Raw genomic sequence first — 25550 nt, 5'->3', positions numbered from 1 at the left:
TGGAATGTGATTACTATATATGGGTCTCTTGGAAGGTTTGGGTGCTGGTAAAAAGTGAGGGACAGGGCGCCTGGGTGGCTCAGATGGTTAAGCGTCTGCCTTCGGCTCAGGTCATGATCCCAGGGTCCTGGGATGGAGTCCCACATCGGGCTCCCTGCTCCTTAGGAGGCTGCTTCTCTCTCTGTGTGTCTCTCATGAATAAATAAATAAAATCTTAAAAAAAAAAAAAGTGAGGGACAGGGGACCAGGTGTCTGGGGTCCTGATATGGAATTGAGAGTTGGAGGACTGAAATCCTAATCCTAGGCTCTTGCAAGGGAAGGAAACTGGAGGATGGGATGTCTGGTTATCTTGATGGGGCCAGAGCTAGGGGGAAGGAGAGTGTTGGTCATCTCAGCTCCCTGAAGGGGTGAGGGATAGGCAGTTCAGTGACTAGGCAGGTACTCAGGAGATCCAGAAATTGGGTACCGGTACAGCAGTCTACAGAGGCATATGGACTGGATTCAAATCCAAGCTGCTGTACTCATTCGCTGTGATTTTGGACAAGTTACTAATAACCTCTCTATGCCTCAGTTTATCTGTGAAATAAGGATAATAATAGTAAATACATCATAGGGTAGTGTCCAGTACATAGTATGTGCTTGTTATACCCACCACCGGGGCCCTGGATGGATTTAGTATGGGGGGACTCTAGTTCAAGGTCTCTAGGATTTGGGGAAGGGGAAAATTCTTGGGTCCACTGGGCCCCGAGGCTAGAGTTAGGAGTACAAAATTAGGGTCCCTGGGGACAGAGACTGGGGACATCTGAATTCAGAACCCCAAGGAAGTTAAAGTCTGGGTCACTGAAGGAAAAATTAGAGGCTGGAGGGTCATGTGCTTTTCATGGAGTGTAGGCAAAGCGGACCAGACCTGGCCCTGGAAGGAGTCTGGAAACCAGGGGCTAGGGAGATGGAAATGTGAGTGAGGGGAGATAGAAAACAGGAGGCTAGGACTCTAAATCAACTTCCCTGAGTGGAATCAGAGCCAAATTTGGGTACCCTGGGAATGTGGCGGGGGGGGGGGGGGGGGGGGGCGTGGTAGGAGTTCCCTCAAGCTAGGACCCTGCGGAAGGGGGCGAATCAGGGAGCCCGAGGGCGGTAACGGGATCTCCCCCTCCTGGGCCTCCAACGCTAAGAGCCGAGCTGAGCGCCCGCGGGCTGCTTCCTCCCACAGGAAACCACAGGCTTCAGGCACACCCAGCCTGCAGGGAGCTGCGCCCACTGCCCGCCCGCTCCGGGGAGGCCCACGTGGGCAGTAGTAGCCTGCAGCCGAGAAGGCGTGCCCTGCGGAGCGAGGGGGCGTGGCCAGCACGAAGAGCTCGCGGCCCCGCCCACTTCCGCCTCTCAGTACGCAGACCCAGCCGGCAAGAGGCTTCGCAGGAGGCCGTTGGCCGCGCATGCGTAGTGAGTCACTGCGGGGACCCGCCCCCCCCCCCCCCCCCCCGAGTTGGTGGTGAGCTCTCCTCCCTCTCACAACTCCCGGCATCGGCACGGTCTTCCTAATGAATCTTCAAAATAACGTGGTCTTAACTTAAGACACACGTCTCTCGGGCCTCGTCCCGAAGGACCTCGGCCTAGCTCCAAAGCCTTCCAGACGTGGAACTCTCTCCCAGTCCTGGCTCCATAGGGTCTTTCAGCTCCTGCCTCTCCCTCCCGAAAACATACAGCCCGCCCCTCCCAGCCCCTCGCTCCCCGTTAGCGTCTTCCAGACCTCCTTCCAGCGCCCTCCCACCAGGCCCCTCCAGTGGCCTTCTACCCACGCCCCTCGCAGGTCCGTGAAGCTCCGGTGTTTGCAGGTACCCGTGCCCCGCCCCTCGACAGCCCCCCCCCATTGCCCCACCCCTCGTAAGGCCCGCAGCCCCGCCCTTTACGGATACTGGTGCTGGGTCCCTCTCTAGTCCCCGCAGCCCCTCCTTCCACAGGTACCATGCTCCTTACAGGTCTCAGGGCCCTCTCAAGCGCTGAAGCCCCGCCCCTCAAGGCACACCCACTCCCTCTTCTCACAGGCCCCTCCCACCCCGTCCGTCGCGAGGCTCAGAGCTCCGCCCCCGCAAGCTCTCCCAGCCCCGCCCCTCGCAGGGCTCCCGGCCCCCCCAGTCCGTCTGTACCCAGCCCCCGAGGTTTCCTCTGGTCTTCGGACTGCCCCGGCCCCTCCTCCCCAGCCTCCCCTCCCGCAGCGCCTGCTGGAGGCCTCGGTCCCACCCCGGCCGCTGTCGTCAGGCCTCATTGGCCCTTTATCTCCCCAGTAACCAGGCCACAACAGTGAGTTTGGAGGACCAAGGACAGGTCAGGCGCTCCAGCAGGTAGGGACCGGGCCTCGCTCCCCACAGCCGGCCGGGGTTTTCCCCTCCTTCGTGTCTCCCTCCACAAACAGCCGCGCCTCAGAAATACTGAGAGTTTAGGGGGCCTGTCCCCCGCTCGCGAGTCAGAGTGGAAACACAAGACAGAAAATATGAGAGGAGGGGTGTGGAGAGAGGCCTGAGAGGTGTCCCCCTCCAACCCATTGGAGGAATTGAGACTCAGAGAGAGGCCAGAGCTGATTCGGGGGTCACCTTCCAATTCCTAGTCCCTCGCGGTTCATCCCCACCTTCCTTCCGGCCCTCTCCTGCTTGCTGTCTAAAGGGGTCCTGTGTCACCCCTACAGGAGCCCCTCCCGCTTTGGCCAAGATGCCGTTGGGACACTCTGCAGGGAGCACCCGCTCGGAGGATGGAAGTGAGGCCTTCCTGGAAGGAATGGGTAATTCATACAGTCTTGCTTTTTTCACTCATTCTTTTCCTCAGTTCCCCAGGTTCCAGGTACCGTGCTGCAGCACACCGAGGACAGGGAGACCTTCCAGGAGAGCCCTCTAGCGAGGAACGCACATGCGTGGGAATGGAGGTGGAGCAGGGCAAGAGGGATAGGCCAAGCCTGGGGAGTGGGGCAGTCAGGGAAGACTTCCTGCAGGAGGAGAAGTTTGAGTGGGGCTTGGAACTCCTCCCGGGAATTCCCAGTGGGAGCAGGCAGGCACAAGTGTTTCAGCAGAGAGAACAGCATGTGGCTAGAATTGGGTTTCTCAGCCTCCACACTGTTGGCACTTGGGATCAGATCATGTTTAGTCATGGGGGCTGTCCTGGGCATTGTAGGATGCTTAGCAGCATCCCTGACCTCTAGCCATTACATGCCATGAGCACCTTCCCCTGCCCCATCCCCACATCGTGACAATCAAAAATGTCTCCAGACATTGCCAGCTCTCTGTACGGGGCAGAGTCTCTGGTTGAGAGCCACTGGGCCGTGGGGGGGCGGGGAGCTAGTGGACCAGACTCAAGAGGTGGGTAGGGTCAGATCGTATGGGGCCTTGAACACCAGGCTGAGGAGCTGGGACATTGTCCTGGGGGCCCTGGAGCTCCAAGGGAGGCCTGTGAGCAGGGGAGGGGCAGGGTCAGCTCTGGGTGTAGAAAGACCCGCTGAGGCTGTGAGGGAAGGCCGAGAGGTTGGGGAGGAGGCTGGGGTGATGGTCCAGGCAGGACAGAAGGAAGCCTGAGACTAGAGGATGAGCTGAGGAAGGAGGAGGATGGGACCGAGGACTGCTGGGTGATGGGGGCTGAAGTAGGGGAGGGAGTTGGAATGCTGTCCCCAGTTCTTGGCACCTATCCTCACCTTTCCCAAGTTCCAGATCCTATGTGGCAGGTCCCTGGGGACCAGGAGGCCTGCCAGGAGCGCCCTCTAGTAGGAAAGTGTGTGCCCAAACCTGGGGCAGGAGTGATGGGAAAAATCCCGAGGTCAGCTTGGGGTACAGGAGTTGGAAGGCGTATAGGAGCCAAGATACAGAGCCAGAGGGCTGGCGGGGACTGCGTCTGCACTTCAGGTGCAATTTGTGGGACCCTGAGGGAGCCAGAATGCCTAGGTCCTGGAGAGGAAGGGTCTGGGGCCTACTGGGTTCCTCCTGAGCCCCTTGGCTGGTCCTGCCCTCAGTGGATTGGGAGCTGAGCAGACTACAGCGGCAATGCAAAGTGATGGAGGGGGAGAGGCGCGCTTACAGCAAGGAAGTCCACCAGCGCATCAACAAGCAACTGTGAGCCCACCACCTGGTCCCGGAGCTGGAGGGGGAGCTGGGGAGGGGGCTCTTCGGGGGCCTGGGGGTCCGGCTCCTGGCTCCAAGGGGGGAGGGCCAGCCCCGAGTCTGGCCTTTAGTGATTCTGAGCTCTGCCGCTTGCTGGCTTGCTCTCCCCCTCCCTGCCTGGGCAGCGAGGAGATCCAGCGCTTGGAGGGGTTGCGAGATAAACTTAAGGTGCAGATCAGCGTCGCCCAGAGCCAGATCAAGCGGCTACGGGATAATGAGAGGCTGGAGAACATGGGCCAGCTGCTCAAGTGCCGGCTCCAGGTACAGGCCGAGGTCAAGGAGCTACAGGAGCAGACCAGAGCCCTGGACAAGCAGGTGGGTTCTGAGATCAGACTCTGTGGATCCCACTTGGGGCAGGTATCAGAACTGCTTTGAGCCTTAGCTTCCTTGTCTGAAAAATGGGCTTATGGAAAGCATCCTCGGAGAGTTATGTTCAGGCTCTGGAGGGAATATGGGTGTTTCTTGCTTAGCACTGTCCCACACATCCCAAAAGGGGGCTGGTGTGGTTAAAGGGGAAAGGTTCACCTCCTGGAGTCAGCAAAGCCTGCATTAGAATCCTGGCCCCGCTGATCAGAGCTGTGTGACTGAGGGCAAGTCTTTACCTCTCTGGGCCCTAGTTTCTTCATCAGCAAAAAGAGGATGTTGGTCATGCAGTGGAGTCTACATAGGTTTCCAATCCCTTGACCTTGGCAACAATGTGACTTTTGTAGGTCAGTGTTCTTGCAGGTTTTTGTGACCATGACCTCCCCAGGCAGTTCATACACATGTGGATATAAACCTACACACACACATCTCAAAGAAAAGTTTCACCAGGTAATACTGATTTTTTCTAGGTGGGATTCATTCTGCGATTTTCTAGTCTAGTCTTAATTTTAAAAAGTTTCTTGCCTAGACCAAAGGATTTCTTGCACACTGTTGGATCACGAACAGGACTTTGAAGGTTACTTATCTTGGCGATCCGTATCACTTTCCTATTTTTGCTGTAACAAATTACCACAAACTTGGTGGCTTAAAATATAATACAAACTAGGGGCGCCTGGGTGGCTCAGTCGGTTAAGCAACCGACTTGATTTCGGCTCAGGTCACGATCTCAGGGTTGTAAGATCGAGGAGATGGAGCCGTGGGTCACGCTCTGCGCTCAGCATGGAGTCTGCTTGAGATCTTTTCTCTCTCTCTCTCTCTCTCCCTCTGCCTCTCCCCCCTCGCTCATGTGCGCATGCTCTCTCTCAAATAAATAAATAAAATCTTAAGAAAAATAATACAAATGAATTATCTTACAGTGGCGGAGGACGGGAGTCCAAAATTGGTTTCACTGGGCTAAAGTCAGGGTGTTAGCAGGGCTGCATTCCTTCTGAAGGCTTCCGAGGAGAATCTGTTTTCTGACTTCTCCAGCTTCTAGAAGTTGCCTGCATTTCTTGGTTCATGGCTCCTTTCCTTGTCTGCAAGGCCAGCAGTGGGCAGCTGGGTCTCCTGTGTATCCCTCCCACCTCTTCCTTCTCTGATTCAGACCCTCCTGCCCCCTTCTTTCACTCGTAAGGACCTTTGTGATTACACTGGGCCCACCCAGGTAATTCAGGAGAATCTCCCCATCTCAAAATCCTTAACTTCATCACATTCGCAAGGTCCTTTTTGCCATTCAGGTCGGATATTCACAAGTTTCAGGGATTAGGATGTGGACATAGCAGCGAGGGTTGGGGGGGTGGGCATTATTCTATCTACCACATAGTTGTTTTTTTTTTTTTTTAAGATTATTTTTTAGAGAGAGAGAGAACATCGGGGGGGGGTGCTGGCAGAGGGAGGGGGAGAGAGAAACTTAAGCAGACTCCGCACTGAGCAGGGAGCCTGACGCGGGGCTCCATCTCAGGACCCAGAGATCAGGCCCCCGAGATCAGGACCTGAACTGAAACCAAGAGTCAGTCGCTTAACCAACTGCGCCACCTAGGCGCCCCTATCACACAGTTTCCTTACATTTGATTTTCAATCAGTTTGTTCAGCTCTCAGTAGCCCCCGAGCTGCCTTTCGGAAGCTGAATTCCGATTGATACATGCCACACTTTTGGCTATTTCATGGTAGTGCGGTGGCTTCCTGGGTGTTGGCCGCTTGAATTGGTTTTCCTCAGTCTTTCACGGAAACTCATCAGTCAGGCCTAAACAGGATGATTTTATTATCTTGACTCTGTGGTTTGCTTTGCCCTAACAACCTTGATTATGGAGAACTGTAGATCCGATGGGGGATGGGCTCTCTAGAGTACAGCTCTGCGAAGTTCCCTGTAAGGTCAAGATAAGACGTAGTCATCTGGTGGCATTCATTCATCAAACAAATATTTATTGGAGTGCCCGCTGAATGCTGGGCCCTGTTCTGGGTGTTGAGGACGCGGCAGTGAGCCAAACAGACAAGGACCCTGCTGTAATGTAGTTTACATTCTACTGGAGAGACAGAAAATAAGCCAAATCAAAGCTGAAGAAAGAATTTATTCAGAATAAATCATCTAGAATCCACCACAGAGAGACAAAAAGATAGAAATACGGGAGGGTGGTTAAGAGACATTGCAGAGGGATGCCGGGGTGGCTCAGTCGGTTAAGCATCTGCCTTCAGCTCAGGTCATGATCTTGGGGTCCTGGGATCGAGCCCCGCATCAGGCTCCCTGCTCAGCAGCGAGCCTGCATCTCTCTCTGCCTGCCTCTCTCTCTCTCTCTCTGACAAATAAATAAATAAATAAAATCTTTAAAAAAAGAGAGAAACATTGCAGATACAGTGGAGTTAAATATATGTCTAATAAGAGTTTCAGAAGATGGGGCGCCTGACTGGCTCAGTTGGTGGAGTGTGTGACTTGATCTTGGGTTGTGGGTTCGAGCCCCACGTTGGGTGTGTAGAGATTGCTTAAAAAAATCAAATCTTTTTTTTTAAAGATTTTATTTATTTATTTGACAGAGAGAATGACAGCGAGAGAGGGAACACAGGCAGGGGCAAAGGGAAAGGGAGAAGCAGGCTTCCCGCTGAGCAGGGAACCTGATGGTGGGGCTCGATCCCAGGACCCTGGGATCATGACCTGAGCCGAAGGCAGACACTTAACGACTGAGCCACCCAGGCGCCCCATATATTTCTTTTTTTAATAAAAATTTTTTAAAAAGTTTCAGAAGAACAGGAAGAGAATGGGACAGAGATAATGTGTAATAAGATAATATCTGAGAATTTTCCAGAACCAGTGAAAGAACAAATCCACCGATTCAAAGATGCCTTAGAGTCCAAAACAGGATGAATAAAAAAAAAAAAAAATCCACTTATATAGAAGATAAGGAAATTTCAGAATATAAAAGTAGCCAGAAAATAAGATATTACTTCCAAAGGAGCCACAATTAAACTGACAGCTGATTTTTTAAAAGAAATACTGGAAATCAGAAGATAGATTATAACTTCACTGTTCTAGGAGGGAAAACTGTCAACTTAGAATCTTATACCCAGGGGCACCTGGGTGGCTCAGTCAGTAAAGCATCTACCTTCAGCTCGGGTCATGATCTCAGGGTCCTGAGGATGGAGCTCCATGTCAGGCTCCCTGCTCAGCAGGGAGTCTGATTTTCTCTCCCTCTGCCCCTTCCCCGCTTGTTCTTTCTCTTGCTCTCTCTCACTCTCAAATAAATAAATAAAATCTTTAAATTTATACCCAATGAAAATATCATCCATGAATGAGAGAGAATAGACATTTTCTGGCAAAAATAAAAGTAAACGATGTAGTTTTTCACAAACTATATGTGTTAATGGACCAACTTTTAAAAAATTTCCAATTTACTACTGACTGCTACTTTTATTTTTTATTTTTATTTATTTTTAATATATTATTTATTTATTTGACAGAGAGAGAGACACAGCGAGAGAGGGAACACAAGCAGGGGGGTTGTGGGAGAAGGAGAAGCAGGCTTCCCGCGGAGCGGGCTCGATCCCAGGACCCTGGGACCATGACCTGAGCCGAAGGCAGACGCTTAACGACTGAGCCACCCAGGCGCCCCCTGACTGCTACTTTTATAAGGCTTGTGCCTTATGTGACTTGACACATCCATTCAGCAGCACCCCAAAACACCATTTCTGATGCTTGCTTAAATGCTTACTCTCATTTTCTGAGCCTATCACATCAGAGACTGATGACAGATGATCCTTGGACTTGTACCTGTTTATAGCACCGGTCTATGTAGAAATAAAAAAAAGTATTTGATAACATTCAGCATCCATTCATGCTAAAAACTTTTAGGAAAACAGAAATAAAAGGAAATTTCCTGAATTTGGCAAAGGGCAACTGTAAGCCATCTACAGAAAATATCATATTTGATAACAAAACATGAGAAAGATTATCTTCGAGATCAGTAACAATATAAGGATGTCAGTTAGTACCACTTTGTATTTAACATTGTACTAGAGGTTCTATCTGGTGCCGTATGGTCAGCAAAAGGAAAAAAAAAATGTAAACATTGGAGAGGAAGAAATGAAATTGTCATTGTTTGTAGATGATGTATTTGTGTACATGGAAGATCCAGAAGAATCTAACATCAACTTATTGTACTTAATAGGTATTTTAACAATGTGGCTGGATACAGAATTAATATGCAAAGTTAATGATATTGCCCTGTATTAACAATAACTATTATAAAATAAAAAAAGAAAATACACATTTATAATAGCCAGAAAGAAGTACCTAGGAAGAAATCTAACAAAAGTGTGCAGGACCTCTATGGAGTAAATTGTAATATTTTATTGAGGGATAGTAAAGAAGAGCTTAATAAATGTAGAGATCTATCCATAGCTTGGAAGAGTTAGTGTCATAGAAAGTCAGATCTCCAGATTGATTTATAGATTCAATGTAATCCCAACCAAAGTACTGAAAGTTTTATTTATTTATTTATTTATTTATTTATTTTTATTTTTTAAGATTTTTATTTATTTATTGAGAGAAAGAGAGAGAATGGTAGAGAGAGAGCATGAGAGGGAGGAAGGTCAGAGGGAGAAGCAGACTCCCTACTGAGCAGGGAGCCCGATGTGGGACTCGATCCCGGGACTCCAGGATCATGACCTGAGCCGAAGGCAGTTGCTTAACCAACTGAGCCACCCAGGCGCCCGAAAGTTTTTTTTTTTTAAATGGATGGAATTGACAAGCAGATTCTAAGGTTTATATGGAAGTGCAATGGACAAGATGACTTAGACTGACTTAAAAGAAGAACAATGTGAAAGGACTTGCTTTATCATTTATCAAGATTTATTATAAAATTCTTGTAATTGATGCAGAGCTAATCAAATGTATCAATGGGACAGAAGAGAGAGCCCTGAAAGAGACCGGTGCACATGTGGACACTTGACGTATGACTTCAAGAAATGGAAAAAGAGGACTCTAATAGTGGTGCTGTGAAAATTGGATATTCATATTGTAAGATGAAACCAGACCCTTACCTCACCTTGTACCCCCAAAACTAATTCCAGACGGACCAGAGATCTAAATGTGTGAAGGTGGGGAAGGATTTCTTAAATAAGTTATAGAAATCTCTACTTCTAAAGGAAAAGATTGTCGCTTCCCCGGACTTTAAGGTTAATATTCTGTTAAAAGAGTGTGCAAAGTCCCGGAATGGAAAGTTATTTGCAACACATGTAGCTGACAAAAGACTAGTATCAAGAACATAGAAGGAACTCCTACAAATTATTGAAGAGTCAGCCCGATTGTATTTATTTACTTATTTTTTTTAAAAGATTTTATTTAGGGAGCCTGGGTGGCTCAGTTGGTTAAGCGACTGCCTTCAGCTCAGGTCATGATCCTGGAGTCCCGGGATCGAGTCCCGCATCAGGTTCCCTGCTCAGCAGGGAGTCTGCTTCTCCTTCTGACCCTCTTCCCTCTCGTGCTCTCTATCTCTCATTCTCTCCCTCTCAAATAAATAAATAAAATCTTAAAAAAAAAGATTTTATTTAAAAAATAAAAAATAAAATATTTTATTTATTTGAGAGAGAAAGAGAGAGAATGAGTGGGGGGAGGGGCAGAGGGAGAAGCAGATTCCCTGTGGAGCAGGGAGCCTGATGCGGGAGTCTACCCCAGGCCCCTGGGATCATGACCTGAGATGAAGGCAGACGCTTAACCGACTGAGCCACCCAGGTGCCTGAGTCAGCCCAATTTTAAAGAAATAGTCAAAGGATTTGAGCTGACACATCACAAAATAAGAAATTCAGATGTCCAATAAATGTCAGAATTACTCATCACTCACTAGTAATCAGAGAGGGGCAAATGAAAATCACAATGAGAGTCCATTAAACACTCACCAAATGTTCAAAAATTAGTGTCCCCAAATACCAAGTGTTGGGGAGAGAAGGAGCAAGTGGGAACTCCCAATGAACTACCATTGAGGGTATAAATTGTCACAGGTATTTGGAAAAGTTTTTTTCTTCCCATTATCAATTAAATTTACAGATAGACATACCCTGTGATTCGGGGTCACCCCCACTTGGCATGGTCATCAGAAGCAGTCTTGAGTTCCACCTGACATTCACGCTCACAGGATGCAATAGGCTATATAACTTGGTACCAGGTTCACTTTGTAGGATGATGGAGGGCAGGAAACAACAGCATCTTGGCATGACAGCATCAAACACACCTTCCCTGAGCATCCAGGGACTGCTGCTCAGCAAGCACCTCCAGTTGGGAGATACCGCACGAGCGGCTGCGTGTTGCCCACTCTGGAATAAGGAGGCTTCATATGCAAGAGGAGCCACTTCTCCAACAGCTCATGAGGATAGGGTCTAAGTCAAAGCCGCCACCAGGAGCATACTCAATTATAAGAAATACCCCACAGGGGTACCTGGGTGGCTCAGTCAGTTGAGCATCCGGCTGTTGATCTCAGGTCTTAATCTCAGGGTCGTGAGTTCAAGCCCCTCGTTGGGTGTGAAGACAACTTAAAAAAAGAATACCCCACAGAGAAACCAGGTTTCTGTTTAGTGCTGGTCATGCAGGCTCTAGAGATCCATGAGCCCGCTCTCAGTTCTTCTAGTCCAATGTAGCTCACCAATCAGGGGTCATTTTTATAATAAACACTGTTGGCCTGGGAACGGAGCTGGCATTCCATATTTACCTTAGCCCAGTATGTTTCCATGGAAACACCCTGTTGGAAGAGAGTAAGCCAAAGTCACCTTCTGATAGAAACCAGGTTTAGATCTGTTGTTAACTCTTCCTCCCACCCAGCAAGTGCACTTCTGAGCACATGCCCTGGAACCAGGATTCTTGTAAAGGAATGTTGAAAGAAGCATTAGTCACATTAGCCAGCTCCAAACTGGAAGAAACCCAAATGTCCATCAGTATTTGAATGAATAAATAAATTGTGGTGTATTTCTATCATGAAATAGTATACAGTGATGAAAAATGAATGAAACACAATTACAGCCACAAGGAGGGAAGCAAGACATAAAACATACAGTAGCATGATTTCATTTACATAAAACTCAAAATCGGTCCAAACTAAACTTTTGCTTAGGGGTACATACATGGGTGATAAAACTATTAAGTAAAAAAAATGAATTTCACTTGAAGTATGGGAGACAGAATGATGGTCCCCCCACCCCCACCAGGATGTCCACACTGTAATCTCGGGAACCCTTGAGTATGTTACTTTACAGGGCAAAAGAGACTCTGCAGATGCGGTTAAGGATTTGAAGATGGGGAGGTTACCCTGGATTGTCCTGGTGGGCCCAATATCATCACAAGGGTCCTTATAGGGGAGAGCTATGAGTGTCAGAATCAGAGAAGATGATGTGATGATGGAGAAGGAAGATGTGAGGAAGAGAAGCAGAGGTTGGAGTGGCCACGAGCTAAGGAATACATAAATCAAGGAATCCAGCTTCTAGAAATTGGAATTCATTCCAATGGAATGAATTCTCCCCTGGAGCTTCCAGAAGGAATGCAGTGAGAGTGTTCCCCCACCCCTGCCCCACCCCAACCTCCTTCCTGGGGACCACACTCAGCATGTCTAGCATCCAGCTGCTAGAGTTTTGCGCTGTCTGTGAACATCTGTGCTTTATCTCGGTTTATTTTGTGCATCTGTCAGCAAGGTGTGTCCTAAGGCATCAGAAAAGCCTAAGAGAGGTTATTTTTGGGCTAGGGGAATGCTATACATTTTTTCCATATGAATTAATGGTAATTCCTTCTTCACTTTATGCCTGTTTGGCTTATGACGGGTCTCATAGGAATGCTCTACTTTCAGATAATGGGGAAACCTATACTCTGGTCTTGGCTGTAGTAAACCTATCCCAAGGTGACCCCATGTACTACCCACCCCTTCAGTGGCGGCAGAACCTGTGACTTGCTTCTGGCCCACAAAATACAGCACATGTAAGGGGATGTTACTCCCTTCATTAGGTGTGCTCTGTTAGACTGGCCCTTAGTAGACTGAAGAGAGGTGCTCTCTGGCTGGCCGTGAAGATACAAGCTGCCATGCCACGGAAAGGGCCACCTGGCAGGGGACCACGCAATGAGTCCAAGATGAGACCGCAGCCCTGCAGCTCTGGGAGACCCCGCGCAAAGGATCCAGCTGAGCTGTGCTGGACTCCTGACCCATGGAAACTTCGAGATCATAGATAGGTATTGTTTTAAGCCACCAAGTTTGGGGTAATTTGTTTTGCAGAAAGAGAAAAACGAATACAGTGGTTAATTCCAAGCTACCAATAATTTAACTCAGATAATTCCTGAAAATGGAACAATCAGCTAGCTTTCAAGAGCTGTTCCGGGGTCCAGTCTTGTTCTGCCAACAGATCTACTTGAAATAAACCAGTGTTTTCATCCTAACAACCTAGAGACCATTTGGGGGGCGGGGAATATATATATATGTATATCAAATAGAAAAAAAAAAACTGTATTTCATTCTCCAAAACCACAATTACTTACCTGTGGGATGTTTGTGCCTTTCGGTCTTGGAGTCAGATTGGACTTACCACTCTGACTCCATGCTGATTTCTGTGCAGTACTTGCTTTTCTTTCTTTCCTCTTTTTTAATTGAAAATTTTACTGGATCATCATCATTGGGCACCCGGGTGGCTCAGTTGGTTGAGCGACTGCCTTCGGCTCAGGTCGTGATCCTGGAGTCCCGGGATCGAGTCCCACCTCGGGCTCCCAGCTCAGCGGGGAGTCTGCTTCTCCCTCTGACCCTCTTCCCTCTCGTGCTCTCTATCTCTCATTCTCTCTCTCTCAAATAAATAAATAAAATCTTTAAAAAAAATTTTACTGGGATAATTGTAGCTTCACATGCAATTGGAAAAAGTAATACAGAGAGATTCCTTGTACACTTTTGGATATTTGTTTTTTTATGACAGCAATGGCTAAAACCGCAGTTTCACAAAGATGTGACTCATTGAAAGGAACATGGTGCTGCCTTGTGTTGAACCTGTGACCTGCCTTGAGCTTGTAGCTCATGCAGTATCTGACCCACATCGGTGTTTCTCCCTCAAGACTTAATATCCCCGTGGTGCTCCCTTTGAGTTTGCAGTGGGGTGCCTGGGTGCATGTATTAGTTTTCTGGGGGATGCTGTAACTAAGTACCACAAACTCTGGGCGGCTGAAATGACAGGAATTTATTGTCCCACAGTTTTGGAGCCTGGGAGTCCAAGACAAAAGTGCTGGCAGGGTGGCGTTCTCCCTGTATGCCTACCTGTGTCCAAATCTCCCCTTTGCCCAAGGACACTGGTCATATTGGATCAGAGTCCACCCTAATGACCTCATCTTAACTTGATTATCTCTGTAAAGACCCTGTCTGCAAATAAGGCCACATTCTCAGGTACTGGGGTTAGCACTTAAACATAAGAATTTGCGGTGGCAGGGGTGTGGGGGGTGGACAGGACTCACGACCCTGAGACCGAGACCTGAGCTGAGATCAAGAGCAGGGCACTTAACCAGCTGAGCCACCCAGGCGCCCGGGAAACGCAGTCTTAAGCAATTCATGTAGTCATTTAATCTGCATGTTTTCTTGAGAACCTACTCTGTAGGTTTTGTCAAAAAAGACAAAAATCTGCCCTTGTGGAGCTTCCAGTTTATTTGGAGAGACGGCATGCCCCCAAATAAAGATGAACACAGAAATGAGGACAGGTTGGAAGTGGTTTCGCGCATAACAAGACCCAGGGATTCTAAAGCCCGAGCTCATTCTCACCATCCCTCAGTCTCGTCTCCACTTTGTCTACTGGCCCCATCCTCCCAGGAAGCCCGTGTGCTGGGGACTATGACAGCACAAGTCCCAGAGTCCCATCCGTCCAGCTCATGCATTTCCCCCAAAATACGGGGAAGGGATTCAGGCTGGCTCAGCTCGGGTCAGTCAACCGGTCCATCCCTAAGACAATCACCGTGATTGTTGGGACCTGGGTCATGTGGCTGGCAAGGTGCCTTGCTGTGTTTGGAAGCCAGAACCACATGGAAGGTTGGGCATCGTTAGCAGAAGAGGCAGAAGAAGAAGGGCATCATTAGAACAGATGGCTGGGGCCACAAGGATGGCAGATGGCAGCTACACTCAGCCACTCACCCTCTCTTGGTGCCTCAGTCTCTCCCACATTCAACCAACAAATAGGTTATCCACCTCTTTCATCCAGATCCAGGAGTGGGAGACCCGGATCTTTGCCCATAGTAAGGATGTCAGGGCCCCAGGACTCATCCTGGATCAGAAAGTCAAGATCCAGCAAAGGATCAAGATCCTAGAAGACCAGTTGGACAGGGTGAGAATCATCCTCTTGGCTCTTTCCAGACCTGATCTCTGGGCACTGGGGGGAAAACTGAGCACGGGGTCAAGTTCCAGAAACGATGGACCAGATTCCTGGAGGGAAGCAGGCGCTCTGAAACACTGCGCACCCAGAGAAGGATCAAGAGACCCAATCCTGGATGGATGGAGGGTTCCCAAGGAAAGGAGGGAGGCTGATGCCTGGGTCCTTAGGGTGGTTGGGGCAATGCTCTCAGGGTCCCCAAATTGGGAACGGGCTCCACCTCTGACAAGTGCCCACTCCTTGGCTGAGTGTGGAAGAGGGAGGCAGGCCAGGCCTCAGATGGACTTCTGTACACCCCTCACCCCCCCGCCAGGTCACGCGTCGCTTTAACATCCAGCTGGTGCGGAATGCGGTGCTGAGGGAGGAACTGGATCTCCTGCGCATTGAGAGGAGCCGCTACCTGAACGTGGACCGCAAGCTGCAGAAGGTCAGTGGCCCTAAAACCCAGGACCCCTTGGCCCAGCCGGGGTAGAGGAGAGGATTCAAGAGTTACCCTACCAGCCCCAACACTGTGGCCTCAAGTACGGAATCAGCCGGAGTCAGATGCCTCTAACAAAAGAAAGCAGCCTCGTTCAGCCTTGCAGAAGCCAGAGATGTCATTTTGAATATCATCAGCCAGGGCAATCAATGAGCCAGCAAAACCATGTATATTCTGTGGGTATCTCTGTAACCTTTGCTGTCCCACGAGAACCCTTCCCTGTCTCCTCCACCTTCCCTTCCCTGGAAGAATAGTACAAAGAACTCTGGCCTTCACCAAGATTGATCATTTGCCGTATTTGCACACACACACTCTCTAATTCTTATTTTTACTGAAAATAATTTATTGTTATGATTGCTGAACTATTTGAGAGCACACGGCAGCCATTATGCCCCTAAGAATTTCAGTGCGTATGTCCTAAGTGTAAGACCATTTTCTTGCAGAAACACAGGGCAGTTATCCAAGTCAGGAATTTCAATGTTATTACAATTCTAAATAGTCCCTGTCTAAAGTTCTCCGATGGTCCCAATGACGTCCTTTATAGCTAATTTGATTTTCCTGCTCCAGGCTCCCAGCCAGGGTCCCACACTGCATCTGGTTGTCCAAGGCTCTGTTTTTGGAACCATCCCTCAGCCCTGCTTTGTCGTCATGACTTTGGCATTTTGGAAGCCAGTCCAAAATGCCAGTCCAAAGCCAGCTCTGTTGTACCAAAGCCCCTCAACATGGGTCTGTCTGATTTTCTTCACGATGAGATTCGTGCTGCGCATTTTGGGCAGAATATCTCAGAGGTGATGTTGTGTCCTGGGTGCGCGTTATGTAGGAGGCACAGGATGGAAGTTGGTCCCTTAACTGGTGATGTCGATGTTGGTCCCTTGGTCAGCCATGCGTCTCCAGTGGAATTTTCCCTTTGTGAGGAGTAAGTGGAGCTCCTCGGAGACCACGTAAATATCCTGTTCCCTGGCCCATTTCCACTCGGTTGTTTGGGTGTCCATTAACGGTTCTTGCCCGGATGATGATTACCGTCATAACGGCTGCTGAATGGCAATCTTTTATCTACCTCTCTCGTCCCTCCTATGAGAGGAACGTTGTAAGAGGCGTTTTACTTAAGGAAAGCTTCTCATTCTTCCCCGTGTACTTGTGTGTTATCAATAAGCATTCATGGATTCTTACTTTGCTCCATGGCCATCATCATTCATTATGATGTTCACCTTGTTCCCAGAGAAGGGAGACAAGTTAGTGGGAGCTAGTAGGAGCCCTTCAAGCTGGCTTCTATGTGCTTTTGATGTGCCCTTGGTTGTTGGGTTTTTTTTTTAAGATTATTTATTGAGAGAGAGAGAGAGAGAGAGAGAGAGAGAGAGCACAAGTGGGGGGAGGGGCAGAGGCAGAGGGAGAAGCAGGCTCCCCGCTGAGCAGGGACCCCCCCCCCCCAACTCGGGGGCTCGATCCCGGGATCCCGGGATCATGACCTGAGCCAGAAGACAGACTCTTCACCGACTGAGCCACCCAGGCGTCCCCTGCATATGTAAACCTTAAAGAGGGGTTCCCAAACCAAAACTACTCCAAAAGGTATTCCAGAGAAACACCATTTCCTCTCCATCTCCTCCAGTTCGTTCCCTGTGTGTGTGTGTGTGCACACGTGTGTGTGTGTGTTCATATACAGATGTATATGAATGACTGTATGTGTAACACACTTTATATGTGTGCATATATGTATATATACAGGTTATATTTGTGTGTAAATACATATGTAATTTCCTCCCTTCTTTCTCCCGAAAAGAACCCTTTTTACCCATAATACTGCAAAGACATTTCTTTGGAACTAGAAAACAGGTTCGTGTGGTCACCATTACGAAATTCAGGCAAATTGCTGAACCAGACCACAAAGTTAGGTTGGTGCTCTTCAGAATGTTCTGGGCTGAGGGTTCCGCCGGGATAAGCCCTCTAAGCTGGCGTTCCAGCTCATCAGTTTGGCATTCCCTGTACTCGGTACCCCTTTAAGATCCCTTTCCCCCACGGCCACTAATGAGGGAAGTCCACACATCTGGATGGTGCAGGAGTCCCCCCCCCTTCTTGTAGGGGAGCTGTTGGGCCTAAGGGAAAGCCCTGCAGTGAGGAGCTGTAGGAAGGACATTGGTTTTGTTCTCTCGCAGGAAATCGAGCTTCTGCGACACATGGTCAGTTCCCTAATGGTCTCCTCGGCAGCCGCCTACACCGTCCGGTAAGGACCCTCCTGGGGACGCACTGAGCTCAGGCAGTACGCACCTTGCCCTAAGGCTTTGGCAGGAGGGGTCAGAACTCTAGAAATAGACTTTCATAACCTATTATTTTCTTTTTTATGAGGTGCCCCTTTCCCTCCACCACTGACTTCCCAGTTCCTCCGGCCAGGCCCCACTCGTTGAGTGTATGGATTAACCTCTTTGGCCCCAGTCTGTTAATAGCACATAGCACATGGGGTGTGGAGAGAATGAATCAAGATGGTGCATGCAGCCCCTCAGGTGGCAGGGGCCAGGGGCTGGGGAAGCATCGGGGCCTGAGGGTAATTAGATTGTTACTTATCAGTATTGGCTGAAAGGGACAGAGATCCTATTGGGCCACCTGCGGGCGGAGTCCTGTGTGTGGAATCCAGAAGCCCAGGCTGTTGTGCGTATTGGCCCCGGCTCTGTCCAGGGCTGGCAGGAGCTCCCTGCTCTCTCTCGCTCCAGCTCTGCTCCTTTCTGAGCTTCCGCCCTATTCTCTTGCTCCCAGCGGTTTCCTGTGGCCTAGCTGACCTGCTCAGTGTCTTCTTTCCACCTCCAGACTTCTGCTTACTCGTGGCGCATGATTCCTCAGGACATCTGTGATCGTCCAAATCTACCTGATGGTTGCTGTGATTTTTCTTTTCTTTTTCCTCTTCTTTCTTTGCTAAGACACACATAACAAAATTCACCCTGTTGAAATGTACAGTTCAGTGGCATTGAGGACACTCGCTTCTGGGTCCAAAATGCTCCCATCACCCCAAAAGGAAGCCGGTACCCAATAATGCAGTCACTCTGTCTTCCGCAGTTCCCTGGAAATCACTGGTTTCCTTCCTGTGTCTACCGACTTCCCTGTTCCCGGCATCTCATGGCAGCGAGTGACTTGGTGTCTGGCTTCCTTCGCTGAACGTAGCAGTTTTGGGGTTCACCCATGTTGTAGCCCAGATCAGTATTTCCTTCCTTCTTGGGGCTGACTCTGCAGTTTCTTGCCTTTGGTCCACCACGACCCCTTCAGAGCCCCTACTGCGTCTCACGGCTTCTGTTCGTGCATGGCTTCCAGGGAAATCGACCTTCGAACACGACCTTCTGTGGCTTCTCTCCACGCGTCCTTCTAGCTGCAGCTCCCTGCTCTTCCCTTCGTAGCCCTTCCCAATTCGGTTTCTGAGAGAGAGAATCCGAGTGGCCCGGCTCCTCTCTTCTGCCAAGTGCCACATGTGGTGGGGGCCTCCGCCGATGGCGGTGGGCGGTGCAGCTGGGTACAAGGACAGGGTGGTCTCAGCTAGAAGGCCCTGGGCAGCTAGCCCGCCAGCACTCCCGATCAGACCAGCCAGGGTCTCCAGCGCTTCCTTGTTAGATGACCAGGGGCGGGTCGCATCCCCTCTCAGCCTGTTTCCTCCACTGTGACATGACCGTAATAATGGCAGGGCCTGGCTCTCAGCAAGTCGGGGCCCCTCTTCCCTGCCTCTCGGTTGGCATGGAGCCCAAGGCACAGAAGGAGCTGTGCGTCCTAATCCCTGAAGGGCAGCCACCAGCACCTGGAGGTGTCACTGGGGCTGGGACTCGTGGGCACCAGAAGAGGCTTCCCGCTGAGGACTGATGTGCATAGGTCTTAAAGGAATCTGAACAGAGCAAGAAGCTGGTGCTCTGGGTGGAAGCAAAGGTGTGAAGGTGGGAACTAGAATGGTCCATGGGCAGGGACCTGAGGACACTGGCCTGCTAGTCTCCCCACATAATGACCCTCTGACCTTTGACCCTGTGACCTGGGAAGTAGTTTTGGGACCCTCGGAATTTACAGTGCACCGCGCTGTGTTCAAAAGCTTAAAAGCCACATTTCCCGACGGGCCCACCCGAAGGGGCTCAGGGATGGAGGCTTCTAGAGCGTCCCTGATACCTCAAAAGGGTGTGCGCGTCAGTGCTGGTGATGTCATCCATCTGTCCAACATGAGGCCCTGAAGGGTTCAAGCCTCTTATATTTCCAACCACACGACCCCCAAACTCCAGCACCGTTACCTTATCACCTGGGTCTAGCCCTTCAGGGCCTGAGTATAATCTCTGACTGTACCCTCTTCACCATCCCGCCTCCTGTTCCATTGCTCACGCGCTCATGCCAAGGCTTCCCGGATGCCCCTGTGAGTGCCCTGCAGCAATGCCCCATCAGTCCCTTCCATGGCCCAGCACACCCCCCAGGCGCCCGATTGAACCCCCCCCCCCCCCCCCCCCCCCCCCCGCAACCTGACTCACCTCTAGGAACCTGGAAAGTTTTCTGCCTTTTGTGACCTCGGGGAAACTGCAACCTGATTCTGCCCCACCCTGGGACCCCAGGCCGACCCCGATCCCCCAGGCTCCCTGACCCCTGGGCTCACTTCCCCATCCCCCCCCACCCCAGGGAGGAGGCAAAGAGCAAGATAGGCTTGCTGCGGGAGAGGGCGGAGAAGGAGGCGGCCCAGAACGACTCGGAGGTGCAGACCCTGGAGCGGCAGATCGCGCACCTGGAGCAGCTGCACCGCTTCCTCAAGCTCAAGAACAGCGATCGGCTGCCGGACCCCGTGGTGGTCGAGAAGCGCGAGAAACGCTGTGAGGCCGGGGCCGGGCCGCCCCACCCGCGGGGCTCGGGGTCTCCCGGGGCGGAGCGGCCGGGGCGCACGCGGTCTTCGCTCAGCCCACCCAGGTCCTGCTGCGCCCCTGGCAGCCGCGGGCGCCGACCTCAGTGCCCCTCCTCCCCCAGCCCGCGAGGTGGCCGAGGGCCTCCGGAAGACCTCCCAGGAGAAGCTGGTGATGCGCTGTGAGGACGCCATGAACAAACTGTCCCAGCTGACCGGGGAAAGCGACCCGGACCTACTGGTGGAGAAGTACCTGGAGAGTGAGTACGGGGCCGCGCCGGCGGGGCGGAGGGAGGAGGTCCAGGCGCGGGACCCCCACACCCCGCCCCCATCAGGCGCAGGCTGAGCTCCGTCCCAGTCACTGAGGGCCTCCTGGGGGGCCCTGGGGACTCCGGCACCTGGGCTGGAGACTCGGGGCGTCAGGCGCGCCCTCCTCGCCAACTCTTCGGCCGCCCAGCCTCTGCACCTCTCGCCCTGTCCCGTCTCTCTCCCTCCCCGTCTCAGGCCTTCTGAGCCCTTCCTTGTGTTGTGTGTGTGTCTCCCTCTGGCCTGCATCTCTCAGTCCCCTCCGTGTGTCTTTATGTCCGTTTGTTTCTGGGTGTGTCTGTGTCCCTGCCCCCCACCCCCCATTACGGGCCTCCCGGTCTCTCTCCAGATCTTCCCTCAAGCTCTGTGTCTTTGCCTCCGGGTACTTGTTGCTGTCCTCTCCCGGATCCTGGGCTCTCTCCCCACCTCTGCTGTTTTCTCGCCCTCTCGTCTCTCTTCCTCTGGGTCTCTGAGTCTCGCAGTATTTCTGGGTCTCTCTTGACTTTGCCGCCGTCTGTTTCTCTTACTCTGACTTGCTCCGATTTCCTCTGTGTCCCCCCTGGCTTTCTGTGCCTCTCCCTCTCCGTCTCTCTTTGCCTCTGCGGGCATGTGTCTGCGTTGTCTTTCTCGACATCTGTCCTTCCCTGTCCCGTGTGTCCGTCTGTCTCCGGCTCTCCGGACCCGCCTCTCCCGCCTCTCTCCAGTGGAGGAGCGCAACTTCGCGGAGTTCACCTTCATCAACGAGCAGAACTCGGAGCTGGAGCATCTGCAGGAGGAGATCAAGGAGGCGCGTGAGGCTCCCCTCCCCGCTCCGCTCCCCCCTGCCCCATCTCCTCTGCGCGCGGCCGCCCCACTCCCCGAGCTGCCCCCGGCAATGGGCGCCTTCCCCACCCCGCAGATGCAGGAGACCTTGGCGAGCACGCGCACCAGCGAGGATGACGTGCGCGCGCAGCAAGAGCAGCAGCGGAGGGACTTGCAGCAGCGCGCGGACGAGGTGCACGCCGAGGCCGTCCGGGTCGAGGCCAGCTTCCAGGACCTTCGGGGGCAGCTGGAGAAGCTCAAGGCAGGTGAGCGCCTGGCCCAGCTTTTTCATGTGGAAGGATGCGGTGAGCCACCCGGAGGGCCTAGCCCGGGGCCGGCAAGGGCAGACATTCCCCAGCGTCTTTGTGCGCTGGCTTGTCTGTCCGTCCTGTATCCATCCCGCCGTCCATCCCGCCGTCCTGCCCGCCGTCCTGCCCGCCGTCCATCCAGTGTAGAGTGCTCAAGAGTCAGGCTGCCCTGGGTTTGAAGCCAGCTCCATTATTTGGGAACCTTGGGGTGTGGTTTCCTGGGCCTGAGCCCCCCTGGCAACGGGATGGCAGTGTGTCCTTGGTGGGTTGTCGTGAGAATCGGATGGGCTCACCGACGGGAAGCTAAGAAGGTGGCCGTGGTGCTGGCGAGCAAGCCGAGGAGCCACCTCGTGTCACACACAGTAAGAGCTCAGGTCCAGGAAGATCCTCCTTTTCTGACCTGACCATGACCATGACCCCATGACCGTGACCGTGACCATGGCCGCTGCGCCATGCCTGGTGTTAAGTGAGGAGGGCCCCGAGAGCAGGGGTGGGAGAAGACCAGCAGGGACCCTGGGTACTCACAACCATCCCAGGGCCTAGCACGGAGGACCCTCAGGCACCGTGGGAGCCTCAACTCTGCCGGAATTGGCTGGGCCCGGTACAGAATGGGAAGGTAGGGCCCTTTGTTAAACAAGACGGGACTGCAGAGCACCAAGCCCGAGGCGGGGCCCTCCTGAGTGCTGGCGCCCTGAGCCCCTGCACCTGCCGCTTGCTGAAACTGGCAATGCTGAGTGGCTGCTGGCTTCCTGGAAGCGGTGATGCTTGAGGCTGATTTTGAAGGATGAATATTTAACTGAGAAGTTGGAGGTAGGGGGTACTCCTAGCAGGTGGGGTCAAGGCCTGGAGATACTTGTAGGAATGTAGGCTCTTTGTGTGGAGAAGGGGTGCAAGGGTGTGAGTGGGAGGGGGAGGGTGGCAGATTGTGAAGAGGTGCCAGGCTGGAGCACTGGGGAGCCATGGGAGGGCTGTGAGCAGGAGAGGCCATGGGCGGGAAGCGGGGGGGAGGAAGAGAAGGATGATGGAGAGGAAGGGACCGGACCCAGAGGGATCGGCCGGGGGGGGGGGGGCCGGGGGGGCGATTGGAGGGGGTCGCACAGGGTCTGGCCTGGCAGGGGTACTTGGGAGAAGAAGTGGGTTTGGGGATGACCCGGAGCCCGGTTGAGCCCTGTGGGGGGGTGTTCAGGGAGGGACCCCAGGAGGAAACCATATAGGAGTCGGGAGCTCAGGCGGAGGCAGCTCGGGGACAAGCGGTGGAGATGCAGTGCCTGGGCTGCAGATTTGTGTCAAGGTCACGGGTGCCTTCTAATGTCACTCACAATAGCCAGTTCCCCTGAAACAGTAACCAGATACAAGTGGGCCACCCACGGGCCAACTGTGAGAGCCGAGGGTGGGTCATGACAGTGGCGGGGGGGGCAGCCGAGGGCCACGGCTAATTCAGTCGGGTGCAAGTGGAGGCCAATATTAAAAAAAAACGAAGAGGGCAGCCTTAGTGGCACGTGGCTGTCCTCCGACCTCTCCCATGCAGCACCCGTGTGAGTGCTTCTCTGGGGGGGGCGCAGTGTGGGGTCGCTGGGTGGGATGGAAGTCGGGTGTTTCTGAAGGAGCTGCGTGAAGAAGGCCTTGAAAGTTGGCGATGCCTTTACCGGCTTTCCCATTGCCCTCCCTCGCCTTCTGCCTTCTGTGGTTCCGAGCCCCGTGGCCAGGCCCACAGCCACGCTTTCCTGCTGCCTGGCTCGCTGAGGGGGCAGCGAGCGGAGACTTGAGGGCAGGAGAGGGCGGGCCTCCCAGCGGGAGCTGAGTCTGTGACAGCCTGTCCCTCCCCCCCCCCCAAACCTCAGACATCCAGCAGCTCTTCACCAGGGCCCAGTGTGACAACACCATCGTCAAGGACCTCCTGGGGGTCAAGACCCACATGCGAGACCGGGACATTGGCCTCTTCCTGGGCCTCATCGAGAAGCGGCTGGTCGAGCTCCTGTCCGTGCAGGCCTACCTAGATTTTCAGGTGGAGATGCAGGGGGCTCTGGGGGGGCGGGGACAGGGAGCCCGAATCTTGGAAGCCGGAGCCTTGGGGATGAGCTGACCGCTGGTTTGTCCACCCTCTAGAACTACAGCTCCCCGAGCTGGGTTAACACCGCCCTCCTGGTTCTGGGCCAGAGCCCTGAGGATCTTCCAAAGAAGATGGCCCCACCTCAGCTCCCTGAGAACCAGTGAGGCACAGGGCAGGAAGGAGGAGCAGGGGAAGGCGATTCCATGCGGGCAGAGGGACAATGAATGGGGTGGAGGGTTTGGGGGCACTCGTGGGTGCTTTGGGGGAGACCAGGAGGAATCGGGGCTCCAGAGAACTGAACTGGCCCCAGGGAGACCAGAAAGGCAAAGGGCACCCAGGCTGGGCAGAGCTTGGCTAACGGTCTCTGGGTATAACAATGGGGGGCCATTGGCCTTTTGTGGCTACAAGTGTCCTCCCTTCCTGCCTTCCCCCCACTTTAGGGAGGATACTCCAGGCTTTGAGGCCAAAGATGACGCTCCAATGAGTGAGGAAGAGCTGCGGAGCCAAGTGACAAAGCTGGTGAGGATGGGAACCTGCCGGGTTCGGGGCAGGACCTCGCCCTACCCTGGGATCTAACTCGCCTTCCCCACAGCTGGAGGCTCGGGAGTTGGCTCGGGACTTGGCTCGGGAGCAGCAGCTGAAGGAACTGGCTGAGGCCATGAAGAAGGTCGATAACACCCCGCGAGTCCCCAGCCTCTCCAGCACCCAGAGGGTCGCCTCCGGCTCACCCTCGGTGGTCACCAAGAGCCCCAGTATCATCCCCGGGTCCATCCTGAGCCAGAGGACTAGCGGCATCCTGGTGTCCAGTGGAGGCCGTGCCACCGGTTCCAATGTCGGCCATGTCACCTTTGGTGATCCTGGCTCCAGCACAGGCCACGTGACCTTCGGTTCCAGCCGGGGCTCCACGGGGGGCTGTGTGACCTTCAGGACCCCCAGCTCTAGTAGCTACCTGGGGTCCACGGGCTACGTGGGGTCCAGCGGCGTCCACGAAACCCATGCAGGTGCGGAGAGCAGAGGCATGGGGTCAGAATCGAGTGGAGGCCTCGGGTCCAGCAGAGGCCAAGTCTCGAGCCCTGGCCCCATCTCCAGCACCGACAGGGGCTCCACCACCAGCAAAGACTAGGGCGCCCACCCTGCCCGTGTCTCCTTGCTAGCCTTCTCGGCGTTTCTGCCTCGAGCTTTCCCTGTGACTCTCCATGTCTCTCTTGCGCCACATGTGTCTGCAACCTGCCCTGCACCTGCCCTGCACCTTGTCCCCGTCTGTTTCCACCCACTCCTCGCCGTGTCCTCAGCTCTGTGGACTGGTCCCTTTCTGTTCCCAGGCCTCCTTTCCCTTCCTGTCTCCCAACTTCCTGTTCTCCCGGCTTCCCGTTCGGTGTGTCTCTGTACTGGGCTTGCAGCGCTCTCCCCAGCTCTGCCCTAACCCCTCTGGCTGTCCCCCACCCGACCACCTCCTGTTTCTGCTTCCTCACCTCTAATCCCCTCTCCTGCATCTGTCTTCCAGGCTCTCCTTGTACCTCGTGTCCCTGTCTCTGTAGCTCCTCCTTCCTCACCCTCCCCAGGAGCCCCCAGTACTGAGCAGCGGGGGAAGAATGGGAGCAATGATGTCAGGGTCAGCATGAGCTGTGACCAGAGGAAATAAAGGTCAGAGCCCGAGTTTGACCCCAGCCTAGTTACAAGTGTGTGTGTGCGAGCAAGCTTGAGATGTGGCTCTTTACCTCCAGCCCGGAAATGTATGACCTTGTCCCTATGCCCATTCATGCATGCATTCATGCATGCATTCATTTAAGATTCATTTATTTATTTTAGAGAGACAGAGAAAGAGAGAGCGAGTAGGGGGAGGGACAGAGAATCTTCAAGCAGACTCCCCGATGCACAGGGA

General features: G+C 52.8%; 1 protein-coding gene across 5 annotated transcripts; it reads left to right on the top strand.

Annotated features, from left to right (window-relative positions):
- The first annotated feature begins 1405 nt into the window (after positions 1-1405).
- On the top strand, positions 1406-25474 carry CCDC114 (coiled-coil domain containing 114). Of its 5 annotated transcripts, none has more exons than XM_027620184.2 (16): positions 1406-1440; positions 2283-2339; positions 2681-2773; positions 3989-4088; positions 4262-4451; positions 14724-14846; positions 15205-15318; positions 17520-17587; positions 19990-20177; positions 20329-20463; positions 21214-21296; positions 21408-21576; positions 23460-23623; positions 23725-23828; positions 24109-24187; positions 24261-25469. In XM_027620184.2, exons 3-16 carry the CDS (start codon positions 2704-2706, stop codon positions 24789-24791), a joined length of 2118 nt encoding a protein of 705 aa, XP_027475985.2. In that variant the 5' UTR covers positions 1406-1440; positions 2283-2339; positions 2681-2703; the 3' UTR covers positions 24792-25469. The 5 variants fall into 5 exon arrangements, with proteins under 5 accessions (XP_027475985.2, XP_027475986.2, XP_027475984.2 ...); XM_027620185.2 differs by lacking the exon at positions 1406-1440 and adding an exon at positions 1514-1807; XM_027620183.2 differs by lacking the exon at positions 1406-1440 and adding an exon at positions 1514-1832.
- Positions 25475-25550: the final 76 nt, after the last annotated feature.

This window comes from Zalophus californianus, chromosome 17, assembly GCF_009762305.2.
Source record: "Zalophus californianus isolate mZalCal1 chromosome 17, mZalCal1.pri.v2, whole genome shotgun sequence".
Classification (NCBI taxonomy): Eukaryota; Metazoa; Chordata; class Mammalia; order Carnivora; family Otariidae; genus Zalophus; species Zalophus californianus.
The sequence above is the reverse complement of the archived record's forward strand: the minus strand, read 5'-3'. Positions and strand labels throughout refer to the sequence as shown.